At 47.3% G+C, this 21749-nt stretch overlaps 1 protein-coding gene across 2 annotated transcripts in view; it reads left to right on the forward strand.

Moving 5' to 3' along the window:
• LOC135002729 (WD repeat-containing protein 49-like) overlaps positions 1–20615 on the forward strand; it is a 176194-nt gene extending 155579 nt beyond the window's left edge. The window contains exons 27-30 of one of the 2 annotated variants that reach the window (XM_063951688.1): positions 770–858; positions 4330–4502; positions 12342–12445; positions 20356–20615. In XM_063951688.1, coding sequence (XP_063807758.1) covers positions 770–858; positions 4330–4502; positions 12342–12445; positions 20356–20497 — 508 coding nt within the window. In that variant the 3' untranslated portion in view covers positions 20498–20615. The remainder of the gene's footprint in view (positions 1–769; positions 859–4329; positions 4503–12341; positions 12446–20355) is intronic. The other variant, XM_063951689.1, reaches the window with a different exon arrangement.
• Positions 20616–21749: the final 1134 nt, after the last annotated feature.

Here is a 21749-nt window from a genome sequence, read left to right on the forward strand (position 1 = left end):
TTGAGTCTTAACAACTGTTGGTTCACAAGGGTAGACGCATGAGCAGTCATTTTTGCTCATGTTATTCGTTTTTTTGGGATGTTTTGTCCTCCAGACCTCTGATTAAGTGTCTGCTCTGGCAAATCCCTTTCTGTAATAGTTCTGAACCGAATCCCAACATTTTTGCCTTAAAAACAGCAATTTTCCCTGACTTTGCACCTGCTCTGAAGCTGCAAGAAAAAACCAACGGTAAAACCTATTGAAATTCTTGCGCCACTGGAAAAAGAAATGAACGCGGCCAATTGAATATGCCCCTGTGGCTGTAGAGGGCACAACTAAGTGTATGGTATTTAAAATCCTTGTACAGAAAACATAAATTAGAAATAATAATATAAAGCCTGTTGTACTGTTGTACTGTACTTCCTTGGTTGTACTGTATATTGTGTTAGGAGCCCTAGATGGGATCAGTACGAAATCCCGGCGGTCGGAATCCTGACACCGGAATCCCGACCGGCACAATCCCGACAGGGGGGCAAGTGCAACGCAGCCCCTTGCGGGCTCGCTGCGCTCGCCATGCTCGGCACACTCATTTATTCTCCCTTTATGGGTGTCGTGGGCATCCGCAAGTTGGAATAGTCCCTGGTAGTCGGCATGCCGACTGTCGGGATTCTCAGGGGGCGGGATGTAGGGGGAGGTGTTGTCACATAACTACATCCCAGTACATGCTCCCTTTTTTATATACTCTTAAACCTATAATAGAGCATTAACAATATTTCAAATCATTCCTTAGGCTGGAGGTGATAGACGAAGACAAGGTGGTCTTGACGTCATCTGTAGACCGGGCAGTGAGGCTCTGGAGTATTGCTGGAGAATTTATAGGTTAGTGGGTTTTGCTGATCAAACTTACTATGTATGCTGTAGACCACAGGTTCTCAAACTCTGTCCTCAGGACCCCACACGGTGCATGTTTTGCAGGTCTCCTCACAGAATCAAAAGTGAAATAATTAGCTCCACCTGTGGACCTTTTAAAATGTGTCTGTGAGTAATTAATACACCTGTGCACCTGCTGGGTTACCTGCAAAACAAGCACTGTGTGGGGTCCTGAGGACCGAGTTTGAGAACCCCTGCTGTAGACTGACTAGTAATATTGCATTGATAGAAGTGCTACTGCAATTGTCTGGTAAGTCGCCCTCTTACACAAAACACATACGGACTGAGCTAAAGGATTTTTTTTTTCTATTTAGCCTCTCGTCTAAATGGGCAAATCAGACAGATCCATTTAAGGCTTACCAGCTCCATCTCATCAAGACTTTATAGTCTTGATGAGATGTAAATGGCACCCAAAGACTGACAATGGTTATATGGCTTCCTAAGCTCGCCTTTGGACACCTGCGCAATGGGTCCTAATTTTCCAGGTTAAACACAATTTCTTAATAATAAAATACGACTGTATCTGTACTATGACCATTTAGGATAGATTTCTCATTGGGCAGCCACCTAGTTTGGGGCAATGCACTTCGATACTGAGCCGATATTGCAAAAAAAAAAAAAAAAAAAAGTATCTTTTACATTTTAAAGCTGCATTACTACTTAGGGGTCTATGTAAAATCGACCAGAATAGAACCAACGTCACCAAAAAATCAACTGTTATTAAATTTGCTTTTCCTACTGATGCCTATGGGAAGTCTATTTGAAGTTCAAGTTGTGTGTGAAGTCGAATTTCTGTTGGTTTTGAGTTGGTTTTGCCTTTAGTAAATGCTTGATTGTCAAATGCACCACCAAATCACCTCAAAATGGACTGAGACTGAAAATCAACCTTTGGTAAATATGCTCCCTAGTGCAGGGGTTCCCAAACTTTTTTTTGAATCACGACGCCCTAGTGTATCAGAAATTAATTTCATGGCACCCGTAGGCCAAAAGATTCTTATTGAGAAATTTAGAAACATATATTAAATGAAGTTAATTGGGTTTATATGTCATCCTTCGGTTCAGTTACATGGTGGAGGACAAGATTTGCTTCTGTTTGTCCACATATTTTATAATTGGCAGCCACCGGCACTGGTTTTGCCTTTTACACTCACCATAAATAATTTGAATTGGTCCTGGACCACAAACCTGAGCCACCCCTGCAGGCACACAGTTTGAGAACCACTGTCCTAGTGCATAACTTCCCCTTGCTGGAGCTGTGTAAATAGCAAACATTAGCAACTATACATAGGGGTATATTCAATTGCGGTCGAATTCTGGCATGAATTCGACACAAAATTCGACAGGCGAAACCCTCCACCCGGGACCAGAATTCGACATATTCAATAAATAACGGATTCGACAGTCCCGCCGCTGTCGAAAAACGGACCAATTGACGAATAGTGGGCGGCCTGGATTCGACTTCATGGACAGCACAAAAGTGTTAAATAAATCCTGAAAAAAATTGGGTTGGGTCTCCCCTCCTAAGCATAACCAGCTTAACTCTTTGAGCCGGTCCTGGTTGTAAAAATACGGAGGAAAAATTACAGGGGTTCCCCCGTATTTTAACAATCAGCACCAGGCTCTGCACCTGGTCCTGGTGCAAAAAATACGGGGGACAAAAGACGTAGGGGTCCCCCGTATTTTTAACACCAGCACCGGGCTCCACTAGTCAGAGAGATAATGCCACAGCCGGGGGACACTTTTATATAGGTCCCTGCGGCCGTGGCATTAAATCCCCAACTAGTCACCCCGGGCTGGGGTACCCTGGAGGAGTGGGGACCCCTTAAATCACGGCCCCCCCCCCCCCCTCCAGCCACCCAAGGGCCAGGGGTGAAGCCCGAAGCTGCCCCCCCCCCATCCAAGGGTGGCGGATGGGTGGCTGATAGCCTTTTGTGACAAAAAAAGAATAGTTTTTTGTAGCAGAACTATAAGTCCCAGCAAGCCTCCCCCGCAAGCTGGTACTTGGAGAACCACAAGTACCAGCATGCAGCGTGGAAACGGGCCCGCTGGTACCTGTTGTTTTACTACAAAAAAAATACCCAAATATACACAATACACAGACACCGTGATAGTACAACTTTATTACATACATGCACACCAACATACATACATACTTACCTATGTTGACACGAAGCAGTCGGTCCTCTTCTCCAGTAGAATCCAGGGGTACCTGTAAATAAAATGATACTCAAAACAATCCTATGTAGATCAGTCCTCTTCTGTTTGTAATCCACGTACTTGGCAAAATAAAAAAAATGAAAAACACGAACCACGCACTGAAAGGGGTCCCATGTTTACACATGGGACCCCTTTCCCCGACTGGCGGGACCCCCCCGTGACTGCTGTCAAAGAGGGTCCCTTCAGCCAATCAGGGAGCGCCACGTCATGGCACTCTCCTGATTGGCTGTGCGCGCCTGAACTGTCAGTCAGGCGGCGCACTGGAGATACAATGTAGCGCATAGGCGCTCCATTGTATCCAATGGTGGGAACTTTGCGGTCTGCGGTAGACCGCGAGGTTAAGTGGGGTCACTCTTGTGGGGTGACTAGTTGGGGATTTAATGCCACGGCCGCAGGGACCCCGGCTGTTGGCATTATCTCTCTGACTAGTGGAGCCCGGTGCTGGTGTTAAAAATACGGGGGACCCCCACGTCTTTTGTCCCCCGTATTTTTTGCACCAGGACCAGGCGCAGAGCCTGGTGCTGGTTGTTTAAATATGGGGGAACCCCTGTCAATTTTCCCCCCGTATTTTTACAACCAGGACCGGCTCAAAGAGCCCGAGGCTGGTTATGCTTAGGAGGGGGGACCCCATGCAATTTTTTTCAGGATTTTTAAACATTTCACACCCCTTCCAACTGAAAAACATGCACTGATCTCTCCATATTATAGTAGGCAGTAAAAAAAAAAATATTCTTTTAAAAAATTATTAAATAATACTTGTGGCTCATAAATAAACAAACCACATAGATAATCCCTTCAAATATAAATAGATATGCTATTAGCAATAAAAAAAGCACCAAAAAAGACATGTTTTGACATTTTTTTTATTAGATCATGACAGAAAAATTAGGCGGAATGAAATTGACAAAATGACTGTCGAAAAGCACGAATCGACATTCTTCAATTGAATATACTTTTGTCAAAAAGCCGCATTTTTAACATTGCAGACATGTCGAATTGAAAAAATGTCGAATTGCAAAAAGTCGAAAATGAAACGGCAGGTTTTTTGTCGAAAAGTACTGTATTGAATTGTCGAATCAAATTCGACAGGTTTTTTTGTGTCGAAAATGCCCGTTTTTCGGCAATTCGATCGCAATTGAATATACCCCACAGTATCTCATAAACAGTGACCTTGTCTCACAGTTTGTTTTCATGCTCTTCCAGGTACATTTGGCCAGGCTGACCCCTGGGAGGTTTCTACCCCAGCATCATGGAAACATCCCATGGTCCCATATGACATCCTTATTGACCCACAGAGCATGCCCATACATCCAGTACTTGAAGAAGCAACACATGAGCCAGAAGACAATCCTCCTAAGGAAACCTCTGATTTAAAGGTTTGGGAAACAGGCCATATATATCTTCTGCCCGTATATATACCTGCCATAACTGGAATCTGGAAACTCATCCATTGTACAAATCACACCCATAACCTTTAGGACACAATCCCCTTTAGGACACAATCCTCTTCCATATACATTTATTTTCATTTGTTATATATTCATAGTTTCTCTAACGTCCTAAGTGGATGCTGGGGACTCCGTAAGGACCATGGGGAATAGCGGCTCCGCAGGAGACTGGGCACATCTAAAGAAAGCTTTAGGACTATCTGGTGTGCACTGGCTCCTCCCCCCATGACCCTCCTCCAAGCCTCAGTTAGATCTCTGTGCCCGAACGAGAAGGGTGCACACTAGGGGCTCTCCTGAGCTTCTTAGTGAAAGTTTTAGTTTAGGTTTTTTATTTTCAGTGAGATCTGCTGGCAACAGGCTCACTGCATCGAGGGACTAAGGGGAGAAGAAGCGAACTCACCTGCGTGCAGAGTGGATTGGGCTTCTTAGGCTACTGGACATTAGCTCCAGAGGGACGATCACAGGCCCAGCTTGGATGGGTCCCAGAGCCGCGCCGCCGGCCCCCTTACAGAGCCAGAAGGCAGAAGAGGTCCGGAAAATCGGCGGCAGAAGACGTCCTGTCTTCAACAAGGTAGCGCACAGCACTGCAGCTGTGCGCCATTGCTCTCAGCACACTTCACACTTCGGTCACTGAGGGTGCAGGGCGCTGGGGGGGGGCGCCCTGAGACGCAATAAAAACACCTTGGATGGCAAAAAATGCATCACATATAGCTCCTGGGCTATATGGATGCATTTAACCCCTGCCAGAATCCATAAAAAAGCAGGAGAAAAGTCCGCGAAAAAGGGGCGGAGCCTATCTCCTCAGCACACTGGCGCCATTTTCCCTCACAGCTCCGTTGGAGGGAAGCTCCCTGGCTCTCCCCTGCAGTCACTACACTACAGAAAGGGTTAAAAAAAGAGAGGGGGGCACTAATTAGGCGCAGTATTAACTATACAGCAGCTATAAGGGGAAAAACACTTATATAAGGTTATCCCTGTATTTATATAGCGCTCTGGTGTGTGCTGGCAAACTCTCCCTCTGTCTCCCCAAAGGGCTAGTGGGGTCCTGTCCTCTATCAGAGCATTCCCTGTGTGTGTGCTGTATGTCGGTACTTTTGTGTCAACATGTATGAGGAGAAAAATGATGTGGAGACGGAGCAGATTGCCTGTAATAGTGATGTCACCCCCTAGGGGGTCGACACCTGAGTGGATGAACTGTTGGAAGGAATTACGTGACAGTGTCAGCTCTGTATAAAAGACAGTGGTTGACATGAGACAGCCGGCTACTCAGCTTGTGCCTGTCCAGACGTCTCATAGGCCGTCAGGGGCTCTAAAGCGCCCGTTACCTCAGATGGCAGATATAGACGCCGACACGGATACTGACTCCAGTGTCGACGGTGAAGAGACGAATGTGACTTCCAGTAGGGCCACACGTTACATGATTGAGGCAATGAAAAATGTTTTACACATTTCTGATAATACAAGTACCACCAAAAAAGGGGTATTATGTTCGGTGAGGAAAAACTACCTGTAGTTTTCCTGAATCTGAGAAATTAAATGAGGTGTGTGATGATGCGTGGGTTTCCCCCGATAACAACTGATAATTTCTAAAATGTTATTGGCATTATATCCTTTCCCGCCAGAGGTTAGGGTGCGTTGGGAAACACCCCCTAGGGTGGATAAAGCGCTCACACGCTTGTAAGGGCTCTACCTTCGCCTGAGATGGCCGCCCTTAAGGATCCTGCTGATAGAAAGCAGGAGGGTATCCTAAAAGGTATTTACACACATACTGGTGTTATACTGCGACCAGCAATCGCCTCAGCCTGGATGTGCAGTGCTGGGTTGGCGTGGTCGGATTCCCTGACTGAAAATATTGATACCCTAGATAGGGACAGTATATTTTTGCCTATAGAGCATTTAAAAGATGCATTTTTATATATGCGTGATGCACAGCGGAATATTTGCCGACTGGCATCAAGTCTAAGCGCGTTGTCCATTTCTACCAGTAGAGGGTTATGGACACGTCAGTGGTCAGGTGATGCGTATTCCAAACGGCATTTGGAAGTATTGCTTTATTAAGGGAGGAGTTATTTGGGGTCGGTCTTTCAGACCTGGTGGCCACGGCAACAGCTGGGAATTCCACGTTTGTACCCCAGGTCGCCTCTCAACATGAGAAGACGCCGTATTATCAGGCGCAGTCTTTTCGTGGACAAGCGGGCAAAAGGTTCCTCATTTCTGCCCCGTGACAGAGGGAGAGGAAAAAGGCTGCAGAAATCAGCCAGTTCCCAGGAACAGAAACCCTCTCCCGCCTCTGCCAAGCCCTCAGTATACGCTGGGGCTTTACAAGCAGAATCAGGCACGGTGGGGGGCCCGTCTCAATGAATTTCAGCGCGCAGTGGGCTCACTCGCAAGTAGACCCCTGGATCCTTCAGGTGATATCTCAGGGGTACAAATTAGAATTCGAGACGTCTCCCCCTCGCCGTTTCCTAAAGTCGGCTTTACCGATGTCTCCTTCTGACAGGGAGACAGTTTTGGAAGCCATTCACAAGCTGTATTCCCAGCAGGTGATAATCAAGATACCCCTCCTGTAACAGGGAACGGGGTATTATTCCACACTGTTGTGGTACCGAAGCCGGACGGCTCGGTGAGACCGATTCTAAATCTAAAATCTTTGAACACTTACGTACAGAGGTTCAAATTCAAGATTGAGTCACTCAGAGCAGTGATTGCGAACCTGGAAGAAGGGGACTACATGATGTCTCGGGACATCAAGGATGCTTACCTTCATGTCAAAATGTACCCTTCTCACCAAGGGTATCTCAGGTTTATGGTACAGAACTGTCACTATCAGTTCAGACGCTGCCGTATGGATGGTACACGGCACCCCGGGTCTTTACCAAGGTAATGGCCGAAATGATGATATTCCTTCGAAGGAAGTGAATTTTAGTTATCCCTTCCTTGGACAATTCCCTGATAAGGGTAAGATCCAGGGAACAGTTGGAGGTCGGTGTAGCACTATCTCAGGTAGTGTTGCGGCAGCACGATTGGATTCTCAATATTCCAAAATCGCACCTGGTTCCGACGACGTGTCTTCTGTTCCTAGGGATGATCCTGGACACAGTCCAGAAAAAGGTGTTTCTCCCGGTGGAGAAAGCCAGGGAGTTATCCGAGCTAGTCAGGAACCTCCTAAAACCGAGCCAAGTCTCAGTGCATCAATGCACAAGGGTTCTGGGTAAAATGGTGGCTTCCTACGAAGCAATCCCATTCGGCAGATTCCACGCAAGAACTTTCCAGTGGGACCTGCTGGACAAATGGTCCGGATCGCATCTTCAGATGCATCAGCGGATAACCCTGTCACCAAGGACAAGGGTGTCCCTCCTGTGGTGGTTGCAGAGTGCTCATCTTCTAGAGGGCCGCAGATTAGGCATTCAGGACTGGGTCCTGGTGACCACGGATGCCAGCCTGCGAGGCTGGGGAGCAGTCACACAGGGAAGGAATATCCAGGGCTTATGGTCAAGCCTGGAGACATCACTTCACATAAATATCCTGAAGCTAAGGGACATTTACAATGCTCTAAGCTTAGCAAGACCTCTGCTTCAAGGTCAGCCGGTGTTGATCCAGTCGGACAACATCACGGCAGTCACCCACGTAAACAGACAGGGTGGCACAAGAAGCAGGAGGGCAATGGCAGAAGCTGCAAGGATTCTTCGCTGGGCGGAAAATCATGTGATAGCACTGTCAGCAGTATTCATTCCGGGAGTGGACAACTGGGAAGCAGACTTCCTCAGCACGACCTCCACCCGGGAGAGTGGGGACTTCACCCAGAAGTCTTCCACATGATTAAAAACTCGACAGGTATTGCGCCAGGTCCAGGGACCCTCAGGCAATAAGCTGTAGACGCTCTGGTAACACCGTGGGTGTACCAGTCAGGGTATGTGTTCCCTCCTCTGCCTCTCATACCCAAGGTACTGAGATTGATAAGATGGAGAGGAGTAAGCACTATATTCGTGGTTCCGGATTGGCCAAGAAGGACTTGGTAACCGGAACTTCAAGAGATGCTCACGGAGGATCCGTGGCCTCTACCTCTAAGAAGGGACCTGCTCCAGCAAGGACCCTGTCTGTTCCAAGACATACCGCGGCTGCGTTTGACGGCATGGCGGTTGAACGCCGGATCCTGAAGGAAAAAAGGCATTCCGGATGAAGTCATCCCTATCCTGATCAAAGCCAGGAAGGATGTAACCGCAAAAATATTATCACCGCAATTGGCGAAAATATGTTGCGTGGTGTGAGGCCAGTAAGGCCCGACGGAGGAAATTCAACTGGGTCGATTCCTACATTTCCTGCAAACAGGAGTGTCTATGGGCCTGAAATTGGGGTCCATTAAGGTTCAAATTTCGGCCCTGTCAATTTTCTTCCAAAAAGAACTAGCTTCAGTCCCTGAAGTTCAGACGTTTGTAAAAGGGGTACAGCATATACAGCCTCCTTTTGTGCCTCCAGTGGCACTTTGGGATCTCAATGTAGTTTTGGGTTCCAAAAGTCACATTGGTTTGAACCACTTAAATCTGTGGAGTTAAAATATCTCACATGGAAAGTGGTCATGCTGTTGGCCCTGGCCTGGGCCAGGCGCGTGTCAGAATTGGCGGCTTTATCCTGAAAAAGCTCTTATCTGATTTTCCATTCGGACAGGGCGGAATTGAGGACTCGTCCTCAGTTTCTCCCCAAGGTGGTTTCAGCGTCTCACCTGAACCAACCTATTGGTGGTGCCTGCGGCTACTAGGGACTTGGAGGCCTCCAAGTTGCTAGACGTTGTCAGTGCCCTGAAAATATATGTTTCCAGGATGGCTGGAGTCAGGAAATCTGACTCGCTGTTTATCCTGTGTGCACCCAACAAGCTGGGTGCTCCTGCTTCTAAGCAGACTATTGCTCGTTTGATTTGTAGTACAATTCAGCTTGCACATTCTGTGGCAGGCCTGCCACAGCCAAAAATCTGTAAATGCCCACTCCACAAGGAAGGTGGGCTCATCTTGGGCGGCTGCCCGAGGGGTCTCGGCTTTACAACTTTGCCGAGCAGCTACTTGGTCAGGAGCAAATACGTTTGTAAAATTCTACAAAATTGATATCCTGGCTGAGGAGGACCTGGAGTTCTCTCATTTGGTGCTGCAGAGTCATCCGCACTCTCCCGCCCGTTTGGGAGCTTTGGTATAATCCCCATGGTCCTTACGGAGTCCCCAGCATCCACTTAGGACGTTAGAGAAAATAAGAATTTACTTACCGATAATTCTATTTCTTATAGTCCGTAGTGGATGCTGGGCGCCCATCCCAAGTGCGGATTGTCTGCAATACTTGTACATAGTTATTGTTACAAAAATCGGGTTATTATTGTTGTGAGCCATCTTTCAGAGGCTCCTCTGTTATCATGCTGTTAACTGGGTTCAGATCACAGGTTATACGGTGTGATTGGTGTGGCTGGTATGAGTCTTACCCGGGATTCAAAATCCTTCCTTATTGTGTACGCTCGTCCGGGCACAGTATCCTAACTGAGGCTTGGAGGAGGGTCATGGGGGGAGGAGCCAGTGCACACCAGATAGTCCTAAAGCTTTCTTTAGATGTGCCCAGTCTCCTGCGGAGCCGCTATTCCCCATGGTCCTTACAGCATCCACTACGGACTATGAGAAATAGAATTATCGGTAAGTAAATTCTTATTTTTTGAATGGTAATTAAAACTACTACCTTTATATACACAAAACAATACAAAGTGTTTATTTAATGAGCTGCAATTTTCAAAATTAACGATTTCCAGCTATTTTTGCTCTGGGATAACAATTTAATTAAAGTAGTTTGCACAATACCAGCTCATTAAATAAACTCTAAAGGAAATTTAAGTACTAGAAAATCCAGAGGCTTGGACATATGAAATATGGAGATTAGCTTGGAGTATATGACATTTAGGGGCCTATTCATCAAGGTGATCAGGCCTGTTATGCATGTGTTTTCTCATGTTTTATGTAACAGACCCATTCACCATTAGGGCCCCCATGTAGGTACCATCCATTCATCAAGCTCTGAAAACAGAATGTTTTTCAATAGTTGACTGCTAGAACTGAAGCCATCTTCAGATGGCGTTAGCCAGCTGAGCCCGCGCCTTCCTATTGGATCCCTCCACCTCCTCTGGCCCTTGCTGTGCGCATGTATGAACTGATATCACACTTGTGCAGTCGCACTGCCCAGCAGTGTAAACTCTCACCACTGCTAGTTCAGAATCAGCTGTATTGGCCAGGTGTACTCACGTACACTAGAAATTTTTTGCGGTACAATGCATCGCCAAGCAGCAACATGAAGGGGGAAAAGCGTAGCATACATTACAAACATTACACGTATGAGTTCATACTGCACATTGCAACTGTACGATAGACTCGACATATTATATGTGTTAGACTTTTTATATATTGTTCAGCTGGTGGACAGCTAGTGGGAAGAAGCTTTTAATGGATCTGGTCGACTTCGCGGGAATGGAGCTGTAGCGTCTGCCTGATGGAAGTGGTTCAAACAGTTTTTCACCTGGGTGCTGAAATATCTGCCATGATTTTCTCCGCTTGCTTCCTGACCCTTGACTGGTATAATTCCTGGGCGGGAGGGAGGTCAGCCCCAACAATCTTTTCAGCTGTCCTCACCACCCTTTGCAGCCTCTGTCTGTCACTCTCATTGGCAGCTCCATACCAGACTGATCGAGGAACATAGGACCGATTCTACGATCGCTGTGTAGAAGATGAGCAGCAACTTCTGCGGGATGTTGAATTTCCTGAATTGCCTCAGAAAGAACATCCGCTGCTGGGCCTTCTTTACGACAGTGCTAATGTTGGGTCCCCATTTTGAGGTCTTGGGAAATTTTTGACCCTAGGAATTTGAAGGAGGCGACCCATGAAACCACGCTGTCGGCTATTATGAGTTGTTACATGGCATTGGGTTTCCTTCTGAAGTCCACCACCATTAGTTAGCGGCAACACTAGTGCTGACAGGACTCATGGCACAGGAGCAATACTGAATGACTCTGTGCATTAGCGTCTGCCACAATAACATAATTTACAAGAGGGCATTGGGTGATAATAATGAATAGGCCCCTAGAAGGTTGATGTGGAAACAAAGTGAACCATTGCATTAATGGTAAATTTGTAACATTGCTGGAGCTTCTTTATACTATTGATAGTAATTATTTTCAGAACTGTAGCTTGTTCAACCACAACTCAAGTGAGTACTCTATGTCCTGGAGTGGGGGGTGGGGAGTAGTCCATGACCCGGCATAGGGGGATAGGTCCAGTTGTGGCACCCCGTGTCTCTGTTTCTGTGCACACCTATGATAGTTTGATTAGATTAGAAATATAAGACCATATTGGTAGCTAGCATGTTGAGAAGTAATACAACAGTTTTAATTATTACGCACACTTGTAACTTGGGTCGTATACTGTATATGTTGTTTCCTCACCTTTTACTTTCCATCACTATTAAGATGCACGTGCCAAATTCCTCACCTCACCTGTATAACAGAAATATGCCATGCGTACATAACTGAAGAGAGATTGTCAAATGATGATACAAGAGGGAGTCTGGTTGCCTAAGCCCAACCAGCCTAAGTGTCTTTCCACAAACCCGTTCTTGTGTATACCATTCATTAAGCAGAACATGTTTGTGTAGATTACAGTTACTATTCATATCTTGTATACATAGTGTTTGTACATGTATATGCTACGTACATGCCCTTCATGCATCCTAACACAGTGGTACACCTTGCAGAATGACATAAACTACAATACCAGGTCCTTACATCTCACAGTTACAGAGGAGGATATCCAGGAGGAAATTAACAAGAAGAACTTCTGCCAGGGCCACGGAAAGCGGTGAGACGTCTTCTTATGCCAGTAGCACTTAAAATATTACAAGAGACCCATAAGCTTCAATTTTGGAAATTCCATTTCTCTTTATGAAATATTTCCCCCCCCCAGCTTATAATTAAGAAAATGAAAACACTTATCTGATTGGATGACATAGGGTGCACCACACTTTCCACATAGTTACCTGTGAAACAGTCACAGGAAGGCTCACCATAGTGTTCTCATATAATGGGTTAATCTACAATATACTTTACTGTAAAGATAATAAGTAACCACAAAATAGAATCTAGCAACTTCCATAGTTCTACAGTTACTAGACTATGGACCCACCATTCGCTGGGTCACTACCTGTTGTGCCTGGTTTTTATTTATTCTCCCCCATCTCTGTCTGCAGGATGAGCAGGGGGCGAGCAGTGTAAAGGTGGGGGTGCATTATACCAGTCCGCTATAAAATAGCAGAGCTCCATCAATGGCACCCCATAGTTTAAAGTCAATTAACAATATTAGAATACAATTTTACGAAACACTGATATGCAAATAATAAGAATTTACTTACCGATAATTCTATTTCTCGTAGTCCGTAGTGGATGCTGGGACTTCCGTAAGGACCATGGGGAATAGCGGCTCCGCAGGAGACTGGGCACAAAGTAAAAGCTTTAGGACTAGCTGGTGTGCACTGGCTCCTCCCCCTATGACCCTCCTCCAAGCCTCAGTTAGGATACTGTGCCCGGACGAGCGTACACAATAAGGAAGGATTTTGAATCCCGGGTAAGACTCATACCAGCCACACCAATCACACCGTACAACCTGTGATCTGAACCCAGTTAACAGTATGATAAAACTTAGGAGCCTCTAAAAAGATGGCTCACAACAATAAACAACCCGATTTTTTGTAACAATAACTATATACAAGTATTGCAGACAATCCGCACTTGGGATGGGCGCCCAGCATCCACTACGGACTACGAGAAATAGAATTATCGGTAAGTAAATTCTTATTTTCTCTGACGTCCTAGTGGATGCTGGGACTTCCGTAAGGACCATGGGGATTATACCAAAGCTCCCAAACGGGCGGGAGAGTGCGGATGACTCTGCAGCACCGAATGAGAGAACTCCAGGTCCTCTTCAGCCAGGGTATCGAATTTGTAAAATTTTGCAAACGTGTTTGCCCCTGACCAAGTAGCTGCTCGGCAAAGTTGTAAAGCCGAGACCCCTCGGGCAGCCGCCCAAGATGAGCCCACTTTCCTTGTGGAATGGGCTTTAACAGATTTTGGCTGTGGCAGTCCTGCCACAGAATGTGCAAGCTGAATTGTACTACAAATCCAACGAGCAATCGTCTGCTTAGAAGCAGGAGCACCCAGCTTGTTGGGTGCATACAGGATAAACAGCGAGTCAGATTTTCTGACTCCAGCCGTCCTGGAAACATATATTTTCAGGGCCCTGACTACGTCCAGTAACTTGGAGTCCTCCAAGTCCCTAGTAGCCGCAGGTACCACAATAGGTTGGTTCATGTGAAACGCTGAAACCACCTTAGGGAGAAATTGAGGACGAGTCCTCAATTCTGCCCTGTCTGAATGAAAAATTAGGTAAGGGCTTTTATATGATAAAGCCGCCAATTCTGAGACACGCCTGGCTGAAGCCAGGGCCAACAGCATTACCACTTTCCATGTGAGATATTTTAAGTCCACAGTGGTGAGTGGTTCAAACCAATGTGATTTTAGAAACCCTAAAACTACATTGAGATCCCAAGGTGCCACTGGTGGCACAAAAGGAGGCTGTATATGCAGTACCCCCTTGACAAACGTCTGAACTTCAGGCACTGAAGCCAGTTCTTTCTGGAAGAAGATCGACAGGGCCGAAATTTGAACCTTAATGGATCCTAATTTTAGGCCCATAGACAGTCCTGCTTGCAGGAAATGTAAGAAACGACCCAGTTGAAATTCCTCTGTGGGGGCCTTCTTGGCCTCACACCACGCAACATATTTTCGCCAAATGCGGTGATAATGTTTCGCGGTTACATCCTTTGATGCTTTGATCAGGGTAGGGATGACTTCATCTGGAATGCCTTTTCCCATCAGGATCCGGCGTTCAACCGCCATGCCGTCAAACGCAGCCGCGGTAAGTCTTGGAACAGACAAGGTCCCTGCTGGAGCAGGTCCTTTCTTAGAGGTAGAGGCCACGGATCCTCCGTGAGCATCTCTTGCAGTTCCGGGTACCAAGTTCTTCTTGGCCAATCCGGAGCCACGAGTATAGTTCTTACTCCTCTCTTTCTTATGATTCTCAGTACTTTTGGTATGAGAGGCAGAGGAGGGAACACATACACCGACTGGTACACCCACGGTGTTACCAGAGCATCCACCGCTATTGCCTGAGGGTCCCTTGACCTTGCGCAATATCTGTCCAGTTTTTTGTTGAGACGGGACGCCATCATGTCCACCTTTGGTTTTTCCCAACGGTTTACAATCAGTTGGAAGACTTCTGGGTGAAGTCCCCACTCCCCCGGGTGGAGGTCGTGTCTGCTGAGGAAGTCTGCTTCCCAGTTGTCCACTCCCGGAATGAACACTGCTGACAGTGCTACCACATGATTTTCCGCCCAGCGGAGAATCCTTGCAGCTTCTGCCATTGCCCTCCTGCTTCTTGTGCCGCCCTGTCTGTTGACGTGGGCGACTGCCGTGATGTTGTCCGATTGGATCAATACCGACTGACCCTGAAGCAGAGGCCTTGCTTGACTTAGGGCATTGTAAATGGCCCTTAGTTCCAGGATATTTATGTGAAGAGACGTTTCCATGCTTGACCACAAGCCCTGGAAATTTCTTCCCTGTGTGACTGCTCCCCAGCCTCTCAGGCTGGCATCCGTGGTCACCAGCATCCAATCCTGAATGCCGAATCTGCGGCCCTCTAGAAGATGAGCCCTCTGTAACCACCACAGGAGAGACACCCTTGTCCTTGGAGATAGGGTAATCCGCTGATGCATCTGAAGATGCGATCCGGACTATTTGTCCAGCAGATCCCACTGAAACGTTCTTGCATGGAATCTTCCGAATGGAATCGCTTTGTAAGAAGCCACCATTTTTCCCAGGACTCTCGTGCATTGATGCACTGACACCTGGCCTGGTTTTAGGAGGTTCCTGACTAGCTCGGATAACTCCCTGGCCTTCTCCTCCGGGAGAAACACCTTTTTCTGGACTGTGTCCAGAATCATCCCCAGGAACAGTAGACGTGTTTTTGGAATCAGCTGTGATTTTGGGATATTTAGAATCCACCCGTGCTGACGTAACACTACCTGAGACAGTGCTACTCCGAACTCTAACTGTTCCCTGGACCTTGCCCTTATCAGGAGATCGTCCAAGTAAGGGATAATTAAGACGCCTTTTCTTCGAAGAAGAATCATCATTTCGGCCATTACCTTGGTAAAGACCCAGGGTGCCGTGGACAATCCAAACGGCAGCGTCTGAAACTGATAAAGACAGTCTTGTACCACAAACCTGAGGTACCCTTGGTGAGAAGGGAAGATTGGGACATGGAGATAAGCATCTTTGATGTCCAGAGATACCATATAGTCCCCTTCTTCCAGATTCGCTATCACTGCTCTGAGTGATTCCATCTTGAACTTGAACCTTTTTATGTAAGTGTTCAAGGATTTTAGATTTAAAATTGGTCTCACCGAGCCGTCCGGCTTCGGTACCACAAACAGCGTGGAATAATACCCCTTTCCCTGTTGTAGGAGGGGTACCTTGATTATCACCTGCTGGGAATACAGCTTGTGAATAGCTTCCAATACTGCCTCCCTGTCGGAGGGAGACGTTGGTAGAGCAGACTTCAGGAATCTTCGAGGGGGAGACGTCTCGAATTCCAATTTGTACCCCTGTGATACTACCTGCAGGATCCAGGGGTCCACTTGCGAGTGAGCCCACTGCGCGTTGAAATTTTTGAGACGGGCCCCCACCTTGCCTGAGTCCGCTTGTAAAGCCCCAGCGTCATGCTGAAGACTTGGCAGAAGCGGGGGAGGGCTTCTGCTCCTGGGAAGAGGCTGCCTGGTGCAGTCTTTTTCCTCTTCCTCTGCCCCGGGGCAGAAATGAGTGGCCTTTTGCCCGCTTGTTCTTTTTAAATGCTCTATAGTTAATAATATACTGTCCCTATCCAGGGTATCAATATTTTCAGTCAGGGAATCCGACCAAGCCACTCCAGCGCTGCACATCCAGGCTGAGGCGATTGCTGGTCGCAGTATAACACCAGTATGTGTGTATATACCTTTTAGGATATTTTCCAGCCTTCTATCAGCTGGTTCCTTGAGGGCGGCCGTATCAGGAGACGGTAACGCCACTTGTTTTGATAAGCGTGTGAGCGCCTTATCTACCCTAGGGGGTGTTTCCCAACGTGCCCTAACCTCTGGCGGGAAAGGGTATAGTGCCAATAATTTGTTAGAAATCAGCAGTTTTTTATCGGGGGAAACCCACGCCTTATCACACACCTCATTTAATTCATCTAATTCAGGAAAAACTACTGGTAGTTTTTTCACACCCCACATAATACCCTTTTTTGTGGTACTTGTAGTGTCAGAAATGTTCAATGCCTCCTTCATCGCCGTGATCATGTAACGTGTGGCCCTACTGGACATTACGTTCGTCTCCTCACCGTCGACACTGGATTCAGTATCCGTGTCTGGGTCTGTGTCGACCATCTGAGGTAACGGGCGTTTTAGCGCCCCTGACGGTGTCTGAGACGCCTGAATAGGCACTAACTGATTTGCCGGCTGTCTCATGTCGTCAACAGTTTTTTGCAAAGTGCTGACATTGTCACGTAATTCTTTAAATACAACCATCCAGTCAGGTGTCGACTCCCTAGGGGGTGACATCACTAACACAGGCAATTGCTCTGCTTCCACATCATTTTCCTCCTCATACATGTCGACACAATCGTACCGACACCCAGCACACACACAGGGAATGCTCTGACAGAGGATAGGACCCCACTAGCCCTTTGGGGAGACAGAGGGAGAGTTTGCCAGCACACACCAGAGCGCTATATATATTCAGGGATAACCTTATATAAGTGTTACTCCCTTTATAGCTGCTGTATTATATATTAGCTGCCAATAGTGCCCCCCTCTCTTGTTTTACCCTGTTTCTGTAGTGTAGTCTGCAGGGGAGAGTCAGGGAGCCGTCCTTCCAGCGGAGCTGTGAAAGAAAATGGCGCTTGTGTGCTGAGGAGATAGGCTCCGCCTTTCTGGAAAACTGGCAGGGGTTAAATGCATCCATATAGCCCAGGAGCTATATGTGATGCATTTCTTTAGCCACATAAGGTTTTTATCAAGTTTTATTGCGTCTCAGGGCGCTCCCCCCCAGCGCCCTGCACCCTCAGTGACCGGAGTGTGAAGTGTGCTGAGAGCAATGGCGCACAGCTGCAGTGCTGTGCGCTACCTTATCTGAAGACAGGAACGTCTTCTGCCGCCGCTTTCTCCGGACCTCTTCGCTCTTCTGGCTCTGTAAGGGGGCTGGCGGCGCGGCTCCGGGACCCATCCAGGCTGAACCTGTGATCGTCCCTCTGGAGCTAATGTCCAGTAGCCAAGAAGCCCAATCCACTCTGCACGCAGGTGAGTTCGCTTCTTCTCCCCTTAGTCCCGCGCTGCAGTGAGCCTGTTGCCAGCAGGACTCACTGAAAATAAAAAACCTAAGTATACTTTTACTTCTAAGCAGCTCAGGAGAGCCACCTAGATTGCACCCTTCTCGGCCGGGCACAAAATCTTAACTTAACTGAGGCTTGGAGGAGGGTCATAGGGGGAGGAGCCAGTGCACACCAGCTAGTCCTAAAGCTTTTACTTTGTGCCCAGTCTCCTGCGGAGCCGCTATTCCCCATGGTCCTTACGGAAGTCCCAGCATCCACTAGGACGTCAGAGAAAATTAAAAAAAAACAACACCAATTAATTAACTCATCATAATGGACAATGGGCTTGATTTATGTTTGTAAGTAAAGCAAGACAGTGAGCTCCTGGGCAAAACCATGCTGCGCTGCAGGTGGGGTAGATGTAACTTGTACAGAGAGATTTAGGGGCCTAATTCAGATCTGATCATAGATGTGCTAAATTTAGCACATCTACGATCATTTTCTCAGACATCTGGGGGGACGCCCAGCACAGGGTACTGGTGCAAAAGCATGGCACCCGGCGAATAGATCCCTGTCTGCACAGCTCCTGCGCTCTGGTAGGGAGCTACCTGCCGCGTCCAGGGTCGCAGCGGCTGCGTGTGACGTCATGCAGCCGCCGTGGCCCACCCTCCCCCAACGGTCCGGACACGCCTGCGCTGTCCGGACCTCCCCCCGCCAACGGCACGCCCCCTCCCCCCTGTGACCGCCTCTGCCTGTCAATCAAGCAGAGACGATCGCAGCCCTAAGATGCTTTTAGCATCTCACTGGGCTCCCGTGGTGCCGCTGCACACGCGCACTCCAAATTTCAGACTGCGATCGCTGCCGCTGCGATGCAGTCTGAATTACCCCCTAGATTTGGATGGGTTATATTTCTCTGTGCAGGGTAAATACTGGCTGCTTTTGCATGTAGCCCTTCAATGTTAGACAGCTTTATTTTTAGACAGCAATTTAGATTTTTATTTTGAACACAACCCACCCAAATCTCTCTGTACATGTTACATCTGCCCCACCTGCAGTTCAACATGGTTTTGCCCAGGTGCTTGCTTTTTGCTTTACTTACAAGCATGAATCAGGCCCTATATTCGGATGACATGTGTAGTGGATATTATCACTGCTGTACTTTCTCATCAGAATCATTGATCCTTTCACTATGGTTTCAAATCAATGCCTCAGTATCCTTATGGGGAAAACATTAAACTCCACAGTAGCCTTATGTTACAAAGCCTTACTGTTTACTTGTTTTTAGCCATAGACTTCAATTAAAAAGTCCTCCTGGTGGTCATACAGTAAAGGTGTGTGTGCACACGGTGAGATTTCTCCTTTCGATTTTGACTATATAGTAAAAAAAATCGCAAGGAAAGTTAGTGCAAATCGCAAGGTGTTATCCACTTTACGATCCCGATGCGCGCTCCCGCGGGGTCGGTGTCGCAAGGCTAGATAGACTGGCAGGCAAGTCAATCTTGACTATGGGGATCATTCCGAGTTGATCGCTCGCTAGCTTTTTTTTGCAGCCGTACAAACGCTAAGCCGCCGCCCTCTGGGAGTGTATTTTAGCTTAGCAGAAGTGTGAACAAAAGGATCGCAGAGCAGCTAAAAAAAAAAAAAAAAAGTGCAGTTTCAGAGTAGTTCTAGACCTACTCATTGCTTGCGATCACTTCAGACTGTTCAGTTCCTGATTTGACGTCACAAACACGTCCTGTGTTCGGCCAGCCACGCCTGCGTTTTTCCTGGCACGCCTGCGTTTTTCCTGGCACGCCTGCGTTTTTCGAACACTCCCTGAAAACAGTCAGTTGACACCCAGAAACGCCCACTTCATGTCAATCACTCTGCGGTCAGCAGTGCGACTGAAAAGCTTCGCTAGACCTTGTGTAAAACTACATTGGCCGTTGTGAAAGTATGTCGCGCGTGCGCACTGCGCCGCATGCGCAGAAGTGCCTCTTTTTTGCTTCATCGCTGCGCAGCGAACAATTTTAGCTAGCGATCAACTCGGAATGACCCTCTATATTGTGTACTATCTAGTACAAAAGATAGTCAAAATTGGCACTTAGTCAAAATCGTACATAGTCAAAATCGGAAGTACAGATAGACAAAAGCTGGGCTCTGGGAGAGTTCAAGGGAAATCGCATAGTCAGAATCGGAGATAGTCAATATCTCACCGTGTGTATGTACCTTAAAACACTTTTTTCACACCGAGTGCCAGTATTTTCTTTTAATACAAATATTTTCTATTCATAAGAAACAAGTATATGTCCCTTATATATTCTGTTCTGCAGGTTACGCCACGAGCAATATAGACGGGCAGCCCACTCACCCCTTGCACTACTGATGCACCCTGACAGCTTACCTTTCTCAGGCAGCTGTCAAACACCAAGCCTCTCACAAAGCGCCCAGCGGAGCAGGACCACCCGGCTGTAGACTGCATTTGAACAGTCCACACCACTGCATAACAGACATCAAGCTGTCTTCAGAGGTCGACACTTCTGCGCACTAGAGACAGTTGTTACTGTCAACATAAAGACTACCTTGAAGAAAAGATGTGCGAGCCTTATTCATTGGTGAACAATAAAATAGGAGCGGCAGCTCACCAAGGGATCCACCAACACCCTTAAAACATGTAGCCCAAACCAACACAGTACTACTGTAAGTTAGCGCCTATTGCTACTGTAACAAATAATACATTACAATTGTTTGTGGTTTTTGGGACACTCCGATCAACTCAGAATAGCACCCTGAGTGGTATCTGGGCAGAAGAGGCAGCTATTTCTATTCAGCAAGAACTCCTCTGTGTGTGTGTGATCATGACAACCTCAGGGGTCTATGTACTAAATTATGGGGAGAGAGATAAAGTACCAGCCAATCATCTCCTAACTGCCATGTTACAGGTTGTTTGAAATATTAGGAGCTGATTGGCTGGTACTTTATCCCCATCCACTTTATCTCCCTCCAAGGCTTAGTAGATAGACCCCTTAAACTGATTCCGCACGTGGACATGGAATGCTGTAGTAGTCAGTGAGTGACCGTGATCCTTGTCTAGTATCTTTTTCTTATTAAACGTTTCCTCAGAAGGATAGGTCACACTTAATGAGCATAGTTTCTCTAACGTCCTAGTGGATGCTGGGGACTCCGTCAGGACCATGGGGAATAGCGGCTCCGCAGGAGACAGGGCACAAAAGTAAAAGCTTTAGGATCAGGTGGTGTGCACTGGCTCCTCCCCCTATGACCCTCCTCCAAGCCTCAGTTAGATTTTTGTGCCCGGCCGAGAAGGGTGCAATCTAGGTGGCTCTCCTAAAGAGCTGCTTAGAGTAAAAGTTTTGTTAGGTTTTTTTATTTTCAGTGAGTCCTGCTGGCAACAGGCTCACTGCATCGAGGGACTTAGGGGAGAGAAGTGAACTCACCTGCGTGCAGGATGGATTGGCTTCTTAGGCTACTGGACACCATTAGCTCCAGAGGGAGTCGGAACACAGGTCTCACCCTGGGGTTCGTCCCGGAGCCGCGTCGCCGACCCCCCTTGCAGATGCCGAAAAGTGAAGAGGTCCAGAAACGGCGGCAGAAGACTCTTCAGTCTTCATAAGGTAGCGCACAGCACTGCAGCTGTGCGCCATTGTTGTCAGCACACTTCATAGCAGCGGTCACTGAGGGTGCAGGGCGCTGGGGGGGGCGCCCTGGG

Source organism: Pseudophryne corroboree, chromosome 2, assembly GCF_028390025.1.
Source record: "Pseudophryne corroboree isolate aPseCor3 chromosome 2, aPseCor3.hap2, whole genome shotgun sequence".
Classification (NCBI taxonomy): Eukaryota; Metazoa; Chordata; class Amphibia; order Anura; family Myobatrachidae; genus Pseudophryne; species Pseudophryne corroboree.